A 24,507-nucleotide genomic window follows, 5' to 3' on the forward strand; every position below is an offset into this window, starting at 1 on the left:
GAAATTTCATTTCTCAGAAAAGAAAACCCCTCTTTCATTTTTTTTACTAAAAAGTACGGCATATTTTAAGGCTGTATAATATGTGGAATTCTCATTGCAATGATTCTCTTTAATTTGTTTTTAAATTTGTTTTTAAAGATTTTAATTTAACATCGAAAGAAATCTTCGGTTGTCTAAAATGACGTTCCTCAGAAATGAAAACTTTTCTTTCACTTTTTTCTAAAAAGTACGGCATATTTTAAGACTGTATAATATGTGGAATTCTCTTTACCTATGTGGAATTTTCTTTTTCCTATTTTTTTTTTTAGATTTTTTTAACGTCAAAAGAAATCTTCGTTTGTTTAAAATTTCATTACTCATAAAAGAAAAATCTTCTTTCACTTTTTTTCTAAAAAGTACGGCATATTTTAAGGCTGTATAATATGTGCAATTCTTCTTGCATATGTGGAATTTGTCATTTTCCTATTTTTGTAAATTTGTTTTTAAAGATTTTTTAACGTCAAAAGAAATCTTCGGTTGTTTAAAATTTCATTTCTCGTAAAAGAAAATTCTTTTTTCACTTTTTTTTTTCTAAAAACTACGGCATATTTTAGGGCTGTATAATATGTGCAATTCTCTTTGCATATGTGGAATTGTAATTTTCCTATTTTTTTTAAATTTGTTTTTAAAGATTTTCGTTTTTTAACGTCAAAAGAAATCTTCGGTTGTCTGAAATTTCATTTCTCAGAAAAGAAAGCTCTTCTTTCACTTTTTTTTACTAAAAAGTACGGCATATTTTAAGGCTGTATAATATGTGGAATTCTCATTGCAATAATTCTCTATAATTTGTTTTTAAATTTGTTTTTAAAGATTTTAATTTAACGTTGAAAGAAATCTTCGGTTGTCTAAAATGTCGTTCCTCAGAAAAGAAAACTCTTCTGTCACTGTATTTACAAATAAAAATATGGGCATTATTTAGGGTTGCATAAGTTGGAATTCTTATTTCCTTTTTACTACGAAATTACTATTGACTACTTTTGGGAATTAAAAAAAATAAATACGGCATAATTTTTAAAATGTCGTTTGGTTGTCTAAAATGTCGTTCCTCAGAAAAGAAAACTCTTCTTTCACTGTATTTACAAATAACAATATGGGCATATTTTAGGGTAGCATAAATTGGAATTCTTATTTCCTTTTTACTACAAAATGACTATTGCCTACTTTTGGGAATTAAACAAATAAATACGGCATATTTTAGAGTTGCATAAGTTGGAATTATTATTTCCTCTTCACTACGAAATAGCTGTTGCCCACTTTTGGGAATTCACAAAAAAATACGGCCTATTTTAGGGTTGCATAAGTTGGAATTCTGAATTCCCTTTTACTACAAAAATACTATTGCCTACTTTTGGGAATTCAAAAATATCATAGCAAATTTTTAGGCATACATTTTATATGGATTGTTTATGGAAATCAATATCTAAGTAATACTAATACCATTTTCAAACGATTTCTGTAATCCTTTTTTTTCAATACCCCCAATAAAACAAAGAATTTCTAATACCTAAACATTTTACATAACCATAAAATACACATCATTCATTCTGTCTCTATCAAACTTTTCTCCATTGAATCCATAACAATTGTGTAAATTTTGAAAAGAATATTTTGTAGTAGAATATTTCACGTGTATAGATTTTTCATAATTTACAATTATGATTACAACAGTTGTCGAAGTTTTTCTTTCACCACTGAGACTACAAGTTTTGATTCGAGATAATAAAAGTCTATACATACAATCATAATATTCGTACAAAAAAACAATATAACACAAAAATAACTTTTCACTTCAAAAGATATTAAAATTGTCTATATGGGCCAAATACAGATAATGACTTTTTATAACTCTTGACTACATCCATTCAGTATTGGAGATTGCTAGAAGAAAGCATAGTTTTTGTGGGGGGCAAAAGGTAAAGTTCTTTATAAACTTTTGACAATCATTGAAAGCAAAATAGTATGCAATTGGGAAAAGTTCGAAGAATGAACAAAAAGTATGCATAAGGAGATAGGTTGTTTTTGTTATTGATGAAATTGTATGTAGGTAAAATTATAGGGATGCAGTCGTTGAATTTATATTGAAAAAATATATAGCATAGGTGCAATCATTGTATTTATATTGAAAGAATATGTAGCATACATTAGGGCGATTGAAAAAATTCCCATTATCCAATATCAAAGTGTTATTCCCATATAAAATTTTGTCAAAATTTAATTTCAATAGAAAATTTTGTCAAAATTTTTAAATCTATAGAAAATTTTGTCAAAATTTTATTTCTCCAGAAAATATTTAAAAAATTTAATTTCTATAGAAAAATATGTCAAAACGTTCTATAGAAAATTTTGTGAACATTTTATTTCCATAGAATTTTTTTTTTCAAAATTTTATTTCTATAGAAAATGTTGTCAAAATTTTATTTCTATAGAAAATTTTGCCTATATTTTATTTCTATAGGAAATTTTATCCAAATTTTATTTCTATAGAAAATTTTGTCTAAATTTTTAAATCTATAGAAAATTTTAAATCTATAGAAAATTTTGTCAAAATTTTATTTCTCCAGAATATTTTTAAAAAATTTTATTTCTATAGAAAATTATGTCAAAATGTTCTATAGAAAATTTTGTGAACATTTTATTTCTATAGAATTTTTTTTTTCAAAATTTTATTTCTATAGAAAATGTTGTCAAAATTTTATTTCTATAGAAAATTTTGCCTATATTTTATTTCTATAGGAAATTTTATCCAAATTTTATTTCTATAGAAAATTTTGTCTAAATTTTTAAATCTCTGGAAAATTTTGTCAAAATTTTATTTCTCCAGAAAATTTTTAAAAAATTTTATTTCTATAGAAAATTATGTCAAAATGTTCTATAGAAAAAATTTTTTTTCAAAATTTTATTTCTATAGAAATTTTTTTTTTAAATTTTATTTCTATGGAAAATTTTTTCAAAATTTTATTTCTATAGAAAATTTTGTCAAAATTTTATTTCTTTAGAAAATTTAGTCAAAATTTTATTTCTATGGAAAATTTTATTATATTTTTATTTCTGTCCATAAAGCTCGAAAAATAATTGTATAATTAGATATAATGCATTTGGACGTCAATTGCCTGTTTCGGTATCAGGCTAACATGAAATATAATATTTTTATTTCTATAGAAAATTTCTAAAATTTTTATTTTGTCAAAATTTTATTTCTATATTTAGAAAATATTATTAAAATTTTATTTCTATAGAAAATGTTGTCAAAATTTTATTTCTATAGAAATTTTTATTAAAATATTATTTCCATAGAAAATGTTGTAACTTGTTTTACTATAGAATATTTTATTTTATTGCAAATTTTGTTAAAGTTTTATTTCTATATAAAATTTTGTCAAAATTTTATTTCTATAGAAAATTTCGTCGAAATTTTATTTCTCTAGAAAATTTTGTCAAAATTTTATTTCTATAGAAAATTTTGTCAAAATTTTACTTTTATAGAAAATTTTGTCAAAATTTTACTTTTATAGAAAATTTTGTCAAAATTTTACTTTTATAGAAAATTTGGTCCAAGTTTTATTTCTATAGAAAATTTTGTCAAAATTTTATTTCTATAGGAAATCTTGTCAAAATTTTATTTCTCCAGAAAATTTTTAAAAAAATTTTATTTCTATAGAAAATTATGTCAAAATGTTCTATAGAAAATTATGTCAAAATGTTCTATAGAAAATTTTGTGAACATTTTATTTCTATAGAATTTTTTTTTCAAAATTTTATTTCTATAGAAAATGTTGTCAAAATTTTATTTCTATAGACAATTTTGCCTATATTTTATTTCTATAGGAAATTTTATCCAAATTTTATTTCTATAAAAAATTTTGTCAAAATTTTTGAATCTATAAAAATTTTGTCAAAATTTTATTTCTATAGAAAATTTTGTATAAATTTTTAAATCTATAGAAAATTTGGTCAAAATTTTATTTCTCCAGAAAATTTTGAAAAAATTTTATTTCTATAGAAAATTATGTTAAAATGTTCTATAGAAAATTTTTTGAACATTTTATTGCTATAGAACATTTTTTTGAACATTTTATTTCTATAGAAAATTTTTTCAAAATTTTATTTCTATAGAAAATGTTGTCGAAATTTTATTTTTATAGAAAATTTTACCTATATTTTATTTCTATAGAAAATTTTGTCAAAATTTTATTTCTATAGAAAATTTCGTCCAAATTTTATTCCTATAGAAAATTTTGTGAAAATTTCATTACTATAGAAAATTTTGTCAAAATTTTATTTCTATGGAAACATTTTTCAAAATTTTATTTCTATAGAAAATTTTGCCAAAATTTTATTTCTATAGAAAATGTTGTCAAACTTTTATTTCTATGATTTTTTTTTTAATTTTTATTTCCATAGAAAATTTTGTAATTTTTTTTTACTACAGAAAATTTTGTCAAAATTTTAGTTTATTGCAAAGTTTGTCAAAATTTAATTTCTATAGAAAATTTTGTCTATGTTTTTAAATCTATAGACAATTTTGTCAATTTTTTTTACTATAGAAAATTTTGTTAAAATTTTATTTCTATTGAAAATTTTATTTCTATAGAAAATTTTGTCTACATAGAAAATTTTGTCCAAATTTTATTCCTATAGAAAATTTTGTGAAAATTTCATTACTATAGAAAATTTTGTCAAAATTTTATTTCTATAGAAAATTTTGCCAAAATTTTATTTTTATAGAAAATGTTGTCAAACTTTTATTTCTATGGATTTTTTTTTTAATTTTTATTTCCATAGAAAATTTTGTAATTTTTTTTTACTATAGAAAATTTTGTCAAAATTTTAGTTTATTGCAAATTTTGTCAAAATTTAATTTCTATAGAAAATTTTGTCAAAATTTTTAAATCTGTAGACAATTTTGTCAAAATTTTTTTACTATAGAAAATTTTGTTAAAATTTTATTTCTATAGAAAATTTTGTCTACATTTTTAAATCTGTAGAAAATTTTGTCAAATTTTTATTTCTATAGAAAATTTTGTCAAAATTTTATTTCTATAGAAAATTTTGTCAAAATTTTATTTCTATAGAAAATTTTGTCAAAATTTTATTTTTATAGGAAATTTTTTTAAAATCTTATTTCAATAGAAAATTTTGTCAAAATTTTATTTCTATCGAAAATGTTGTAATTTTTTTTTTACTATAGAAAATTTTGTCAAAATTTTAACTTATTGCAAATTTTGTCAAAATTTAATTTCTATAGAAAATTTTGTCTAAGTTTTTAAATCTATAGACAATTTTGTCAAAATTTTTTTACTATAGAAAATTTTGTTAAAATTATATTTCTATAGAAAATTTTGTCTACATTTTTAAATCTGTAGAAAATTTTGTCAAAATTTTATTTCTATAGAAAGTTTTGTCAAAATTTTATTTTTATAGAAAATTTTGTCAAAATTTTATTTTTATAGGAAATTTTTTTAAAATTTTATTTCCATAGAAAATTTTGTCAAAATTTTTTTACTATAGAAAATGTTCTTAAAAATTTATTTCCGGAAAATAGTGACAAAATTTTATTTTTATTCAAAAGACTGCCACAAAAAATTTATAGAGAGATCCTAAAAATATACTTTAATTTTTTTATTGGTTGTCGAGATAAAGTAGACCAAGAAAACGGTATATATAAATCCTAAAAATATGCTATAAAAATATTTTTCTTTAAATATTTTTCCTTTTACTTGAACACAAATAACGTTTTATATTACAAATGTTAACGCAAACTATTAAAGAACAACAAATATATTTCATTTAATTTCTTTCTTTCGAATTTTTAACTTACCATAAGTTTTAACTGTAACACTGGTCTCCAGAAATTCATTGGCTGCATAGGATGCTGTACAATAGTATTTGCCCTCCATTTCAACACTGAGATGGTTGATAATAAGCGCCAAACTTTCCGTACCGCTCATATACTCCGTAAACATTGGTGGATTGCGTCCCATACTGTTGTCCAGGAAAGAAAATTGTTTTCCACCCAAAAAAAAAAACGATGAAAAAGTGTAAAAGAAATTGTATAAATTTTAATTAGTATTTGTGCACTCATACACACTCACACAGATAGAATCATAAGTTTGCAATTATGGTTGAAAAATGAAAAATATGGTAGTGGCGAATTTTCCAAGGAGCTCTTACTCTTCTAAACTTTGTTTTTTGTTTTGTTATGTTAGTTTACTAGGTTTTGTTGCGGTCAGAAAGCACAACAAACAAATTAAAAGTATAACATGAGGCGAGCAAGTGGTTGGAAATTTACTATAAAATCCAACCATAGATATGAGCTTAGTGGTATGAAACTTCTTTTTGGAGTTTTTAGTATACTTTTGGGAGTTTGTAAATTTTAATTTCGTTATATAAGTGTGAATAGGGGACGCAAATATGACTATGGGTAACCTATGGATTTTGTTTGTTATATATATATGGGATGGTTTTATATTATATATGTATTGAGTTGTAAGTTGTGGTATTAGTAATCCAAGACCATATTTGTTCTATTAACCGTTAACGCCTGCCAATATGCATTATGAAAATCGAAAAGTTTTTATGAATTTAACAGACTGAGATGTGATATTTTGTATAAAACTATGAAGTTGAATTTGTTGAAAACATTTTTCGTTTTGAAATCATTTCGAATATGACTAAAAAACATGGCCATTTAGGGTATATGAGCGTATCTATAAATATGAAACTATAAAACTGATTATTATTCTCTTTTTTTACAAACACTTCTCTATGTTATCTATTTAATGTGTATGGTACCTTAATCTCAAAATTGTCTCATATCGTTTATTGCAATACTCTTTATGAATGCTATATCTATCATACTGATAAACAATTGCATATTTTGAGGCATAATATCATCACAATAAATCTATAGCATATTTATGTTTACCTTTAGGCTCATTATTGATAAATGAAAAAAAAAACACACACACAGAACATTATGAGATAAGTGCATTAGTCTCATTTAATATACATATCTTAAGGCTCTATCTAATTAATGTCAATAAATTTATAATGTGATTTTGTGATTTAAATTGGTAATCATATGACTTCCTTAGATTATCTATTTAATTTGCTTGTCACAGCGATAGATTTTAATTTAAACATTTTAATGATATATGGAGGTTTATAATGGAGTAGAAGATTTAAATTAAGTAACATGCATAAAACTAATAAAATTGTAAAGACCCATAGCATAGGTCCCCCCACCAAAATTATTTGTGTCTAAATATAAATTATCGTACTCGTAAATTAGGTCACTATTAATTAAACTGGCTAAGAAGTGGGATTATGTATATATTAAGACCGCATATTCTTCAGGAGTCTCAGAACAATATTTTTGCCACAATTTTTATAAAAACTCCTTAATGTAGGCCACAAAAAAGGTTGAGAAAGAAATCCTAAAAATATGCTTTAGAAATTTCGTTTTCTTTAAATTTAATGGGAACAATTTCCATACCACCGATTTACATAGAAATCGAGCATGCTAATTACTGGCTCACATTGTTTCATTAACAGAATTTCTTCTAGTTTAGACTCTAAGGAGAAAATAGAACGAATTTAAAGAAATTATCTGACAATGATAGCTTGTAGATGACTTTGACTAGCAAGAAGGAAATAATTGTGCGACAAGCATATCAAATACCGGTTTAAATAACCGCTGCAATAATTTTACCAATTTGAATTATTTTTGAAATATGTGAGAAAGATTAATTCCTAAATAAGCTGTCTGTTTGTACGCAGGAGATGCATGAAATGTATATAGTTCTCTTTGTTAAAACTGGATTTTCTACCTTGTTATATCTTAATATGATTATTTTTCCCGACTAAATAGGGTTTGTAATTGTCTCAGAACTGTCGTAGAATTTTATGAATATCCCATAAAACTCCGGCATTTTGTAGGCAAACAACAAATAAATGTGCAGACGGACGGATAGAAGATGTTAGGCCCAATATTTTTTTGTAGGCACATTTTTAGGGACACTCAAGGTTTGAAAACCCGATTGTTAAGTGGAGTAGGCCTATGAAATTAATTGAAAAAAATTCTTCTATGTAAAATTCTTCTTTAAAAATGAAATACTACTAAAAAGTATGGGGGCAGAGCTCATTGTCCAAATTTATGGCAACTTTTTTCATTCGAATACAGTAGGCACATTTTTAAGGACACTCAAGGTTTGAAACCCTGATTGTTAAGTGGAGTGGAGGCCTATGAAATTTATTGAAAAAAAATTCTTCTATGTAAAATTCTTCTTTAAAAATGAAATACTACTAAAAAGTGTGGGGGCAGCCCTCATTGTCCAAACTTATGGCAACTTTTTTCATTCGAATATTTGTGTGCAACGCTTTGATCCATTTGTAGGTTTATTTTTCCTTTAATCGAATTTATCCTTTTCCAATGAATTCCTACGATTTTCATGGAAGTGAATTTCTATCTATGAATCTATATGATTGACCACCTAATGGGGTACTTTAGTCGTCTGATATTTATCCATTACTCGAAGTTGTAACTTTTCAATAAATATTCGTGGTTATCATTGAATTGTATTTTTTGATAATAATTCAATTAGTTTTTGTGCAACAATTACTACCTATTTGCGTACTTTGGTCGCCTTATACTTTTCCTTTGATACAAATTATCGCTTACCAATAAAATTTCCATGGTGATTATCGTAGAGGATTTCTTTGACAATAATCGCAATTGTTTCATTTGAAACAATAAATAAATAACCTCTACCTAATTGAGTACTTTGGTCGCCTTATACTTTTGCTTAGATCCAACTTATCACTTTCCAATAAATTTCCATGGTGATTATCGTAAAGAAGTTCTTTGACAATAATGGTAAAAGTTTCATTCGAAACAATAAAAATTTAACCTCTACCTATTTGGGTACTTTGGTCGCTTTACAGATTTCCATTGATAGAACTTGTCACTTTCCAATAAATTTCCATGGTAATATCATAGACAAACTCTTTGACTATAATTGCAGTAGTGTCATTCGAAACAATAAAAAATTAACTTCTACCTAATTGTGTACTTTGACCGCCTTATACTTTCCTTTGATCAAACTTATCAATTTCCAATAAATTTCCATGGTTATTATAGGAGAGAATCTCTTTGACAATAATGCTAAAACTTTATTTCGAAACAATAAACGAATAATCCCTACCTAATTACGTACTTTGGTCGCCTTATTCTTTTCTGTTGATCTAACTTATCACTTTTCAATAAACTTACATGGTGATTATCATAGAAAATCTCTTTCAAAATAATCGTAATATTTTCATTCCAAACAATAAATAATTACCCTCTACCTAATTGGGTACTTTGGTCGCCATATACTTTTCCTTTGATCCGACCTATCACTTTCCAATAAACGAATAATCTCTACCTAATTACGTACTTTGGTCGCCTTATACTTTTGCTTTAATCCAACTTGTCACTTTTCAATAAATTTTCATGGTAATTATCGTAGGGAATCTCTTTGACAATGATCGTAATTCTTTCTCCTGAAACAATAAAAATTAAACCTCTACCTAATTGAGTACTTTGGTCGCCTTATAGATTTCCATTGATAGAAGTTATCACTTTTTAATAAATGTCCATGGTTATTATCGTAGAGAATCTCTTTGACAATGATCGTAATTCTTTCTCCTGAAACAATAAAAATTAAACCTCTACCTAGTTGAGTACTTTGGTCGCCTTATAGATTTCCTTTGATTCAACTTATCACATATAAATTTCCATGGTGATTATCGTAGAGAATCCCTTTGACAATAATCTTAATAGCTTAATTTGAAACAATAAATAAGTAACCTCTACCTAATTGAGTAATTTGGTCGCCTTATACTTTTCCTTTGATCCAACATATCACTTTTTAATAAATTTCCATGGTGATTATCGTAGAGAATCTCTTTGACAATAATCTTAATAGTTCAATTTGAAACAATAAATAATTAACCTCTACCTAATTGAGTACTTTGGTCACCGTATACTTTTCCATTAATAGAAATTATCACAATCCAATAAATTCCCATGGTTATCAACGAATTAAATCTCTTTTTTATTATAATAGTAGTAGTTTCGTAAGCAACACTAAATGATTGACCACTACCTAATTGCGTACTTTGGTCGCCTGAATTTTTTTCGTGAAAACAGTAAAAGTGCTTGGAAGGTTAACCCAAGCCTCATTTTTATAGTCACTTAATGAAATTTTAAATTTAATTTAAACTATTCAAATTTAATTATATCATTATATTTACATAAGTACATAATAAAATACTCAAACTAACTAACCATCTAAATTAGTTTTGTTAATTATTTTCTTCTTATTTATAACATACTTTTATGCATGAACAAAATAGCCTTAGGTGAGCTTTTAATGAGCTTGGCAATTTGTCGGTTTATTGAACATAAATTGGAAATTTAAACTTGTTAAATTGGTAATAATTAATTTAGTAAAATATTATTAATAATAAAGGAATAGTTTAAATAGTTTTATACGTGATAACTATCCTTGAAAAGTAACAGTGTGGTGTAATATAGGATTCAGTTGCTTAAAGTCCATAGCATAAAGGAAATTTTTGGTTTCCTTATTAGCCAGAGACTACATGAAAACATTGTTTCTAAGTTTGAAAAATGGAAAATTATTTTATTTTCCAAAAAAAAAAGGAAGTGAAAAAATTACGAACATGAAAAATAAGCTGGTAGATCAGCTTCTCCTATATGCTAGGGTTTATTGGTATTAGAAAATTAAATGATAAATTAGCTCAATATATGTGTCAATATTTTTTAATAAATTTTTCTATAAGGAAATTTATCAAATTTATTTTAAGGATATATTTATTTATATTGACCTCATTAACATGACATTGAGATACGAATTTGATTGAATTAAATATGAGCCTGAATTGCTTCCAAACAATTAAATTGGAACTTTATTTTTTTTATTGTAAATTAAAATTTACAATTGTAAAGCCTTTAGTTGCTTTATATATCGAATACCACTGTACGTTTAATATTTAAATTTATATTTTGATTGTGTTTTTATGTTTTTGTTATAACATATTAGTTTTTAATTGGTTGTCAGAATTTCTATTTCAAAGGCTTCATTGTACTTTCACCCTTGGCAATTTTATTTTACCTAAAAGTATGCTGTATTTTTATATATACAAACAATTGCTAGAAAACAAAAATCATACTAACAACATTTTACAAAACTAATTAAATTTTTATGAAGTGTATCAAAATTTTCATTTCATATAAAAGAAAAAAAATGGAATTCTTTTTTTTTAATTGTTTTTAATTGTATTCAATTTTTTTCTGTTACTTATTATTTATATGTATTGCTAACTTAATGAATATGGGTAATATATTTGTATTTGTAAAGCATATCTTTAGGCTAAATTTTTTGTATTGTTTTTAATTGTATACAATTCGTTTATGTTACTTGTTATTTAAATGTATTGCTAATTTAATGAATATAGGTAATAAATTCTTATTTATAAAGCATATCTTAAGGCTGAAAATAAATACTATTTGCTTTAATACACAAAATTTGTAAAAATCAATTAGTAAGAATCAAGGTAAAAAGCAAATTTATTGCTTTTAATTTTTTTTTTAATTCATTACTAGCTTAGGCGATTTAAAATAAATTCGAGATTTTATTACACACAAAAAAATTCTTTTCTGATTTAATCACAAAATTAATTGATTCAATTAATTTTTAATTGAAATGTCTTCAATCACAGAAATGATAGTATCAATTAAAAAATTAATTGAAGGTCAATTAAAAAGTTAATTGATCCAATTAAAAAATTAATTGATACTATTATTTTTGTGATTGATTTTTGTTTCAATTAAAAAATTTGTTGAATCAATAAAATTTTTAATTGAATATTTTTTAAAACTCAATTAAAATTTTAATTGGAAAAATGTTCGTGAATTTTTTTGTGTGTATATTTGCAAACATGCACTGAGATTTATTTTTCCAATTAATATTTTATTATAATTTTAATATTTTTTAATAAAAACTTTAATTGATTTAACGAAATTTTTTATCACAACAAATTTCCAATTTAAAAAAAAATTAATTGGGTGAATTAATTTAATACATATAATTTTAGTATTTTTTTAATGAAAAATTTAATTGATTTAACAAATTTTTTAATCACAACAAAACAAAAAGCCTATTAAAAAATTAATTTGGCGAATTAATTTATATGGCATTGATAGATGATAGAATTAATTAAAACGATATTGGTGATTGATACTATCATTTCTGTGATTGAAAAAATTTTAATTAAAAATTAATTGGAGCAATTAATTTCGTGATTGAAAACAAAAATAATTAAAACAAATTGAAAAAATTATACTTCATTGATTTAATATTTTTTTAAACAACATTTTTTTTTTAAACAAACATTTCTTTGAAAAAGTCATTCTAAATTAATTTTTTAATTGAGATTGTTATTTGATTGAAGAAATATCCATTCAAAATTAATGGGATAAATATATTTCGTGTTTATGCACAAAAAATTATTTTTCTGTCTATTCGTATTACACATAGATATTGACCACCTTAAAATGTATTTAATTGTTTTTCATAATTTCATATTATATGGTTTATAGCATAAGATTTACTTAGTATGTCTTATATGTAGCATACTTTAAGGCTTTCATGGACATAACTAGCAATACTTGCATACTTTTGGGGATATCATTAAAACAAATTTCTTTCCCAAGAGCAAATAATTTGTAGCAATTATTCCCTTATTAATAATTCTAACAATACACAAAACAAATGACCTATTAGTATAGCATACCTTTAGGCCTTCTACAAATTCTTGTTTTTAAATGACTTTACTATAGACTTACACATATTTTATACTACATTTTTGAAATTTTTAATTTAACTTCCTTTTATAAATTCTTTGCATGTTTTCTTAATTAACCTAGATGCTATACTTTTGGGGATTACACATCACATATTGTCTTAATAAAAGTATAATGTTTGCAGCAATAATTCCCTGATACCCTTATGACATCAGGTTAACCCACAGAGCCTTAATACATATTATGTTTGCTTCATATTTTCATTTTTCCCCGCCATTGACTCTGTGTAATATCTATAATTGTATATCTTAATGAAGATTTGTATAAGTGATTTGGCAAATAATTGATTGAGTTTCATTACCACGTACATTTTAAGTCGAACATGTATGTAAGTGGCCATATGAAAACTGGCTAAATTGAAGTTGATCACCTGAGATTAGTGGTGAAAATTAATTATTGTCATTAATACCACCGTAGTTGTTGCATTGAGTCAAGGATTGTGTTGTCATAATAAATAATCACTAACGTAACCGGGATAATTATATTAAGGATTTTATATGTAATATTGTAGTTGCAAAAATATAATCACCGATGATAATATCTTTTAAGATATATTCATTTATATTCGTGTAGAACACACACATAATGTGATAGGTGGAAAATTATTACAAATAAATGTAACATTAATTAAGAACATATTACAAAAAATACAAAATACATATGCAGAAGAAAATTTCTTTAATATTTTATATAAGCCTTACATTAAAAATAAGTAAAAATCCTAAATATAAAAAATAAATAAAAATCCTAAATATATGTAATGAAGAATATTTGCCTTAAAGTATGCTATTGTTTAAAGCCAAGATTTTTTTCCAACTAAAATAATATTTAATTAAAAATAATTAATATTTATATAATACAATTATTCGTTATATCCCCTAAAATAGGCTTTAATTTGTGTTTCTAAATTTTATTTAATTTTATTTTATTTAGGCATATAACTGGCAAACACCAAATAAATGTGCACATGGTGGGTAGAAGATGCTAAGCCCAATACATTGAGGGCTGACAAACACTAAATAAATGTGCAGATAGTGGGTAGAAGATGCTAAGCCCAAAATATAGAGGGTCATGAATTTGTACAGTTTTTTCCAAATTAAAATAATTTTTAATTAATAATAATTAATATTTATATAATACGACTATTTGTTATATCCCACAAGGTATGTTTCATTTTGTGTTTTTAAATTTTATTTCATTTCATTTCATTACATTTCATTTCACTACATTTCATTACATTACATTTCATTTTATTTTATTTTATTTTATTTTATTTTATTTTATTTTATTTTATTTTATTTTATTTTATTTTAGTTCATTTTATTTTATTTTATTTCATATCATATCATATCATATCATATCATATCATATCATATCATATTATATCATATCATATCATATCATATCATATCATATTATATCATATCATATCATATCATATCATATCATATCATATCATATCATATCATATCATATCATATCGTATCATATCATATCATATCATATCATATCATATCATATCATATCATATCATATCATATCATATCATATCATATCATATCATATCATATCATATCATATCATATCATATCATATCATATCATATCATATCATATCATATCATATCATATCATATCATATCATATCATATCATATCATATCATATCATATCATATCATATCATATCATATCATATCATATCATATCATATCATATCATATCATATCATATCATATCATATCATATCATATCATATCATATCATATCATATCATATCATATCATATCATATCATATCATATCATATCATATCATATCATATCATATCATATCATATCATATCATATCATATCATATCATATCATATCATATCATATCATATCATATCATATCATATCATATATTATTCATTCCATTTCATTTCATTGTATTTCATTGTATTTCATTGTATTTCATTGTATTTCATTGTATTTCATTGTATTTTATTTTATTTTATTTTATTTTGTTTTGTTTTATTTTATTTTATTTTATTTTATTTTATTTTATTTTATTTTATTTTATTTTATTTTATTTTATTTTATTTTATTTTATTTTATTTTATTTTATTTCATTTTATTTTATTTTATTTTTATTTTATTTTATTTTATTTTATTTTATTTCATTTTATTTTATTTTATTTTATTTTATTTTATTTTATTTTGTGTTAGTTTACTTAGCCATTTAACTGGCGAGCACTAAATTAATGCTGGCGCGGAGAAGATGCTAGGCCCAATATTTTTTGGTAAGCACATTTTTAAGGAAGTTTTCATAGAATGACTGTTAAGTGGTGCAGACCACTTAAGACATGCTGTACAAAATTGCAAAACAGATTATTAAGAAAAAAAAAAACTAGATAAAGAAAAAATCCTTAATGATTTATATATGCCATACATTAAAATAAAATTAAGACATAAAAATATAATATATACAATAAAAAATATTTGCTCTTAAAGTAGGCTTTTGTTTGAAGCCAACATATTTTTTAAATTAATGATTTATATACATTAAAATAAAAAAAAATTAAAATAAAAAAATATATAAAATAAAAAATATTTGCCTTAAAATATGCTTTTGTTTGAAGCCAATTTTTTTTAAATTAATATAATATTTAATTTGTTAATTATTTTCCATTGTATGTTTATTGTAATTATTATAATTAAAAAAAATTTTACAAGATTATATAACAAAATTATAAATTATGTCCGCCCCAAAGTATGCTTTAGTTTTTGTTTTTAAAATTAATTTTATTTTACAAATTTGATTTGGTTTTTAAAAAATTATTTCAATATTACATAATAAAATTATTAACTATGTGCCCCCCAAAAGTATGCTTTAGTGTTTTTTTTTAAATTTGGTTTGGGTTTGATTTTTAAAAAAATATTTCAATATTAAATAATAAAATTATTAATTATGTCTACCTCAAAGTAGTCTTTGTTTTTTTTATTTAGTCTTTGTTTTTTTAATTTAATTTAAAAAAATTGATTTGCTTTTTCAATTCAAATCATGTCATTACTTTTCATGTATTCCCAAGAGTTGTTTACATAATTATCCCTTCAACAAAATTACGGTACGTTTTGCCAACAAATATTTTTATAGCAATTATATGTTTTTAATAATGTATGCATTTCAATTGCCCCATTATATTATAAAATTTGCATAAAAAATCCATAGAATTTTCATTCCGCAAATGTTCTGTATACTCAAAAAAAAAAAATACAATCGTAATGTTTATGATAGAAATTAAAGCATACCATAAGGGGCTATATAAAATTAAAAGAGATTTTATTTGGTATGCTTGTCTACACGCTGTATATAAATCTCAATGGTACACGCACAAATGTAGTTAGATTTTATGGTATGCGAGAAATTATTTGTCAGCTACCAACTAAATAATGTAATAATTATAAAGCATATTTAGAGGCGGTAAAGGTTTATGGTATGTTATGCAATGGACATAACTTTAATTAGCATAGCTTTTGCGAAAACAACTGTGACCTAATTTGGCAATGAATGCTAGAGAAATGGAAAACGAAAATTTTTGTAAAACAGCCGTTCGGCATTAAAAACTTTTAGAAAATGGTATTAGCCAAACATAATGCCTCTTAAATGAGATTTATTTATTCATGTGACAAAATTTTCAGCTTGAACCTGAATAGAGTGGGATTTGAAAATGATTTACTTGGTCAACATAGTGTGGTGTCAATAATATTTTCTATAGCCAGCCTTGTAAACTTTTTGTTAGTCAGGAAGGATGGAAAACCTAACATAAAAAAATACGTAAACTTTATATTCTATGGACAGTGAAATTGATGTAGGAGAGTAGAAGTATGGCAAAATATATTTTCTATTGGGTTGTAACATAAAGAGACCCAACCAGTATTAATAAAATCTTTAGAAAAAAAAATTTGAAATATAAAATTAGACGGATATGGTCCTAAAACTCATTTGGTTTAATTACATACACAGAAAAAAATATCACTAAAATTTTTACAGTTAAAATTTGAATTGAAAAATTTTTTAAAAAATTTAAATTTTAATTAAAAATTGTTTGTATCAATTAATTTTTTAATTAACATTGATGATTGATACTATGATTTCTGTGGCTGGAGAAATTTCAATTAAAAATTATTTGGATCAATTAATAACTGCCTGAATGTAGGCAATACTATTTGTAAAACAAATACTTTTTATTAAGAAATTAGTATAACAATTGTATTAAAATTTGTTTGTTAAGAAGAAAACCAAATTCTCAACGAATATAATTAACAAATATTTTTGTGCGCATTTTAAATTAATAACTGCCTGAAAGTAGGCAACACTATTTGTAAGACAAATACTTTTTATTAAGAAATTTTTATAATTGTTTTAAGATTTTGTTTGGTAAGAAGACAACCAAATTTTCAACAAATTACAAAATATTGAAGATTGAAAATTCTTTTCAATCACAAAATATTAAAGATATTCAAAATACATGAAAAAATATTATAATAAATACTCCAAAGCCTACCAACTATGTATATAAATATACATAGTAGATTAATAAAATTAAAGATTAAATTTGTCAAGTCAACATGAATTTGTATGCCAAAATGTTAACTTAATTTATGCTTGAATATCAGTATGGAAAAAATTGTGTTCTGCATGAACATAAAAATTAAAGCATACTTTGAGGATAAAAAACTATATATGTCATAGCAGATTGTGCAAAAACATATTGGTTAATTGCCTGTGTTCTCAAAACAATAAATCAAATGAATATGCAGCAATTAAATTGACATTAAAGGTAATTAAGAATATGACAAAAACGTTTATTTTTAATAAAATACTAAATAGATATGATTCAAATGTATGGAGCAGGTGAAACAAAAAGTTTCCATCATAAAATGTTGCTTTAGTTTATGATATTTTAGAGATGGAAAGCCAGTTTAATATATTTTTTTTAATTAATAAAAACAATATTTGAAGTTATTTTATGATAATTAATGAGGAAAAGGATAAGTTTTTTTTTTTGAATGTGCTATTGCAGCCTAAAAGTATGCAATTAAGAGAGTCTTGATTTTAGCGTCCTATATTAATATAATTTTTACCTTTATTACGGTTTAAAGAAACTTTATTTTAATTGAGACCTAACACTATGAAGTTGATTAAATGGTTTCTTCAAAATTAAATTTTTGTTATAATGAAAAGAAAAATTCTCGAAATTGATGGAAATCTGCAGCAGTTGGAATAGCTTTTTAGCTGGAAACTTATTTAATTGTTCTTTCTTACACATAATTTTTGTTAACTGAAATAGTTTTAACTGCAGCCTAAAAGTATGCATTAAAAATTGTCCATCCAATATTAATTAATATTTTTATTATTATTTTTTTTACAAATAGATATTAGTAATTAATTTTAATTTCAGCCTAAAAATATAGCGTCCTGATTTAGGCGTATTTAATATAATCTCTAAACATCATGGGGATTGATAGAAGTCTATCTTTTAGCTGGAAACATTTTATTAAGTAATTTTTCTTTACTAAAAATTGAATTATTTTCATTAATTGATATTTAAATTCGATCAACATTGCTGCTTCCTTAACAAAATTCTTTCATTTTTTCTACAAACACCTATTTACAATTTGTTGTAATTACAGCCATAAAGTATGCATTAAAATACGTGTGCCCTATATTAATTATTATATTTATTTTTTTTCTACAAATACATTTTAGTAATTAATTTTAATTGCAGCCTAAATGTATGCATTTAAAAGCATTTAAAACCATCTATATTGATGTAAATTATATTTAATTGTACCCTTCAGAGGGCTGTAACTACCATTCCTATTATTTGCTGCCTAAAGCTATGCAATTGCTTAAATAATAAGAAAAAAATCCTAGAAATTGATAGACGTCTATAACATTTGGAATCACCTAAAATCGCGAAAATCAGGAAAATAAATGAGTATTTAGTTTTCTTTATTATTTTGTTTTAACTGATATTTAAATTCAATCAACAATTCTTCATCCTTTACGAACTTTTTTTTGTATAAATAATTTGTAGTGATTAATTTGTAATTGCTGCCTTAAAGTATACATTAAAAGCGGGCTGAGTTTTGCGTCCTATAATAATATAATTTCATTTACTCATTTATTTATTGATTAATTATATTATATATTAAAATAATTTTATTTCCTCATTTATTTATTGATTAATTATATTTCGAATTAATTACAACTATAATTTAGGTTTTGACTGCTAGACAATTTATTTTACTTTCAGCCTAAAACTATACAGTTTTTTAAATTATTTCTCAAAAATAATTTTTTTAATATATAATGGTAAGAAAAAATCATAGAAGTTGATGTCTATACCATTTGGAATCATTTTTTAGCTGCAAGGAAATTATTTCAATTTAAATTTAATTTTAAATTAAAATAATTCATAAGCTTGAATATTATTTCTATTTAATTCTATCCTTCACTAGGCTGTAAAGAAAATTCATTTTACTTGGTTTTTTAAAAATTAATATTGAAACAAATTTGTATATAATTCATATTCTATATGAAGATTTATATGAATACTTATTTTTATACCCATTTCTAGAGAGTATAGAATTATATTAGCCTTAAAAAATATTTTTATATTTTTTTAAAATCGAAAGATGCTTTAATTTTACTATGAGCCTAAAAATATGCAGCAAATATTATTTTTATAATGGATGATAGTATGCCTTTCTGCTACATAATATATCATGTTTTTTAATACTGGTTTTTAAAATAAATGAAAATTTATAATGTTTTTTTTTTAATGAAAGCGAAATTATTGTAAATACAAAATAGGTTAGTACAAACGAAATCATGTTACCAATGTATGTATTTTGTAAAAAGGACATTTTTGTGATAAAATGAAAAACAAAGCATAGCATGAAGTATTAATGAAATCTCTAAATAAAGAGCATCATTCAAAGAAAAACATACACACAAAATGACAACAAAACAACAAAAATTATAAAAAAACGGGGACTAAATAATCAAAACAAAAAATTAAAATAAAAATCTGATCCTTGTCTAAAACTTTTTTCCATAGAATTACTATTCATTAATGATAACAGAAAGAAAACGTGCAAGGTTATCTCAAGTCTGGGGTAGGAGGTTCTTTCAATGATTCTCTAGAAATTATTTGTTAAAATTTTGTGTGTTACTTTTTCTAACGAAAAGACAAGTTAATGGTCAAAATGTTTTTTTTTTTTTTTGCTATTAAAAATGCTGGTCCATGGCTTATTAAAAAGAAAATAAAAGCAATCATTTTTGTTAGCATTTTGTTTCGTTCTAAGCTAAGTCAGTTTTATATGGGGCGGGGAAGCATATTTTGGAAAATATGAAAAATGGGGTTTTGGAGTTTTATTTTAGAAATTCTTGTCATTAGCATATTCCCCATGGACTTACTTATCACGTATTCTATGTCCTTTGGAATCATACACTGGTCGATAAATTTGGTGCCTAAGAAAGACGGGTTTCAATAGTAAAATTAAATAAAATTATTCAGATATAAATAGGTCAACAAAAAATTAAAGAAAAACAAAAAGATACATAAAGTAAGGAAACAATTATATAGCAGGAAATTACGAAGGTAAACTTATAGAAAAGGAAGCCATATTAACAAAATTATTTATAGCAAAACATTTTTGGAAGCTTAAATTTTATTAGAAAATAGCAGAGTAAATTGGGTGTTGACATCACTATTTGTAATAGAAACATCCCTCACTTTAATTATATGTACAGTTTAGCAATCCTGACATAATTCTAAAAGAGGAAGGTCGACTCGTCACTAAAGCCTGATGAAGTAATATCGGCATTTAATAATATTTCATTAGAAATAAAATTTTGACAAAATTTTCTTTAGTAATAAAAAAAAAATGTCTATAGAAATAAAATTTTGACAAAATTTTCTATAGAAATAACATTTTTGAAAACATTTTCTATAGAAATAAAATTTTGCAAAAATATTCTATAGTAATACAATTTTGACAGAATTTTCTATAGAAATAAAATTTTGTAAAAGTTTTCTATAGAAATAAAATTTTGACAAAATTTTCTACAGAAATAAAATTTTGACAAAACTTTCTATAGAAATAAAATTTTGGCAAAATTTTCTATAGACATAAAATTTCGACAAAATTTTCTATAGAATTAAAATTTTGACAAATTTTTTTATAGAAATAAATTTTTGACAAAGTTTTCTATAGAAATAAAATGTTGATAAACAAATTTTGTCAAATTTTTCTATAGAAATAAAATATTGTTAAAATTTCCTATAGAAATAAAATTTTGACAAAATTTTCTATAGAAATAAAATTTTGACAAAATTTTCTATAGAAATAAAATTTTAACAAAATTCCCTATAGAAATAAAATTTTAACAAAATTTTCTGTAGAAATAAAATTTTGACAAAATAAAACTTTGGAAAAATTTTCTATAGAAATAAAATTTTGGAAAAATTTTCTATAAAAATAAAATTTGACAAAATTTTCTATAGAAATAAAATTGTGACAAAATTTTCTATAGAAACAAAATTGTGATAAAAATATTCTATAGAAATAAAATTTTCTATAGAAATAAAATTTTGTAAAATATTCTATAGAAACAAAATTTTGACAAAATTTTTTTATAGGAATAAAAATTTGACAAAATTTTCTATAGAATTAAAATTTTGACAAATTTTTTTATAGAAATAAATTTTTGACAAAGTTTTCTATAGAGATAAAATTTTGACAAACAAATTTTGTCAAATTTTACTACAGAAATAAAATATTCTTAAAATTTTCTATAGAAATAAAATTTTGACAACATTTTCTATAGAAATAAAATTTTGACAAAATTTTCTATAGAAATAAAATTTTGACAAAGTTTTCTATAGAAATAAATTTTTGACAAAATTTTCTATAGAAATAAAATTTTGACAAAATTTTTTATTGAAATAAAATTTTGGAAAAATTTTCTAAAGAAATAAAATTTCGACAAAATTTTCTATAGAAATAAAATTTTGATAAAAATTTTTTATAGAAATAAAATTTTAACAAAATTTGCTAGAGAAATAAAATTTTAACAAAATTTTCTATAGAAATAAAATTTTAACAAAATTTTCTGTAGAAATAAAATTTTGACAAAATTTTTGATAAATAAAACTTTGGAAAAATTTTCTATAGAAATAAAATTTTGCCAAAATTTTCTATAGAAATAAAATTTTGATAAAAATTTTCTATAGAAATAAAATTTTGATAAAAATTTTCTATGGAAATAAAATTTTGTAAAAATTTGCTATAGAAATAAAATTTTAACAATTTTTTTTATAGAAATAAAATTTTGACAAAATTTTCTATTGAAAAAAATTTTGACAAAATTTTCTATAGAAATAAAATTTTGGAAAAATTTTCTATAGAAATAAAATTTTGGAAAAATTTTCTATAGAAATAAAATTTTGATGAAAATTTTCTATAGAAATACAATTTTGTAAAAATTTGCTATAGATATAAAATTTTGACAAATTTTTTATAGAAATAAATTTTTGACAAAATTTTCTATACAGATAAAATTTTGACAAAATTTTCTATAGAAATAAAATTTTGACAAAATTTTCTATAGAAACAAAGTTTTAATAAAATATTCTATAGAAACAACATTTTGACAAACAAAATAAAATTTTTTTAAAATTTTCTATAGAAATAAAAGTTTGTTAAAATTTTCTATAGAAATAAAATTTTGTAAAACAAATTTCTTTAGAATTAAATTTTGTTAAAATTTTCTATAGAAATAAAATTTTGACAAAATTTTCTATAGAAATAAAATTTTGATAAAATATGATTTTTTTTGTTTTGTAGTTTTTTTGGTAAAATTTTCTCCAAATTTTGCTAGACAGTTTTTGTCTCGAGTGACAACCATGATTTGAAACCATATGGTAGATAAATCAGGGTTGCCAACGTTTAATCGGAATCCAAAATCTATGTAATCGGTATTGTTTTTACTACTAACCTCCCTGTTTATAAAACAGACTTGTCATTATAGGCAAGAGAACTGTTTGTTCACAATAGAAACAACCCTGTGTTTTTTTTTACAGAAAAAGCTGTTTTGCGATGTATGGGTAGCAAAGTTTTGATACAGAGGCCTATCAGGCTAAAAACCAGAGTCAATAATATAAAAAACGCAGGGTTTTAAGATATTTGAAACTGATGATAATGGTGAGGAATTATCTAATAGAACTTTTGACAGAAAAAAAATTTACTTTAAATTACAACTATCAAGGAAAAAAAAAACAACCCTGTTTGTTACGAAAACAGCTGTTTTGCTTTTGGATTTCTTGCGTGAGAAAATTTTAAACAGTCGATAATAGTGTCTCTTAAACAATTTCATTATGGCTAGACAAAGTTTTGATAGAGATTCTAAAAATGTTTAAATCCTTTTAAAAGTTCCATTAGATTATTAATAATTTCCAGTTCAAGCGCAGATAACTATAAAGAGGGTTGTTATATTATCGACTCGGCAATATAACAACCCTCTTTATAGTTATCTGCGCTTGAACTGGAAATTATTAATAATCTAATGGAACTTTTAAAAGGAAATTTGAATATATTATATTACAAATACAACTATCGAGGATTTTATTACTGCTATTCAAAGATTTTTAAGAATTTTGGGTATACATAACCATTATTATATACATATTTTTCTTTATATATTATAGTAAAAAATTTTAAAGTCTCAACTTTTCAATAATCGCCAAAGTAGAAAGTCGAGTTTTAAATTTTTTATTTTTTAAATCTAAAAAATCAACTATTCGAAATTTGGAAAAAATCGAAAAGTCAACTTTTGGAAAAACTCTACAAGTCTACAATTAACTTTTTGATTCTTATAACAATTCTCTAATTGGAGATAGATAGTCTAATTAAAAGAGGAGATTATAAAATGTAAAGTTTAAACTCAGTTATATTTAAAGCTTGAAAATTGTATCTAAGGCTTTTGGAAATATATAATTTATATTTCTAATTCATTAATAATTATAAATTAGAAATAAAATATTATAAAACTCTCTAAATTTTTAAATATTATTTTTGTTAAAATAACAAAAATATCTTACTTGTCACGTAGTTTTTTAATAATCCTGTCGAATTGTTTTAGGAAAAAAAAAATAAAATATTTTTATATAGTATTTTTTTACAGAAGATTTTAGATTTCAAATCTTAAAATATTTTTTTAAAATATTTTTTTTTCTATAACTATAACTTCCTAAAAAACAAAACTATTTGATAAAGGTTAACTCATTTAACAAGGCGTTTCATAAAGCATTATATATTAAACATTTTTTGTTTGGAATTTCCTAAATTGTTGGAATGCTTTGCGCTAAGCTTGAAGTTATTGCTTGAATATTTCAACGTTAATTGCTCTAAAATTGCAACAAAACTGGCAACTAAATCTTACGTGTTGGACATTTGTTTAACAATACTGTAAAAAGAAGAGAAAGAAGAA

The 24,507-nt window shown here is 22.9% G+C and overlaps 2 protein-coding genes across 8 annotated transcripts in view; one reads left to right on the top strand and one right to left on the bottom strand.

The window, feature by feature from the left end:
* The window catches only part of RpLP2 (ribosomal protein LP2), a 507,190-nt gene that overhangs the window by 198,707 nt on the left and 283,976 nt on the right, over positions 1-24,507 (top strand). The gene's annotated exons all lie outside the window — the stretch shown is intronic.
* Fas2 (neural cell adhesion molecule fasciclin 2) overlaps positions 1-24,507 on the bottom strand; it is a 270,786-nt gene that overhangs the window by 42,786 nt on the left and 203,493 nt on the right. For 4 of the 7 annotated variants that reach the window (XM_075302851.1, XM_075302853.1, XM_075302857.1 and 1 more), the window contains exons 4-5: positions 20,434-20,487; positions 5,858-6,021 (exon numbers count right to left, since the gene is read on the bottom strand). In XM_075302851.1, the coding sequence (XP_075158966.1) occupies positions 5,858-6,021; positions 20,434-20,487 (218 nt within the window). Of the gene's footprint in view, positions 1-5,857; positions 6,022-20,433; positions 20,488-24,459; positions 24,478-24,507 lie in introns of those variants that run through there. The other 3 variants (XM_075302852.1, XM_075302854.1, XM_075302856.1) reach the window with 2 other exon arrangements.

Source organism: Haematobia irritans, chromosome 3, assembly GCF_050003625.1.
Source record: "Haematobia irritans isolate KBUSLIRL chromosome 3, ASM5000362v1, whole genome shotgun sequence".
Lineage (NCBI taxonomy): Eukaryota > Metazoa > Arthropoda > Insecta > Diptera > Muscidae > Haematobia > Haematobia irritans.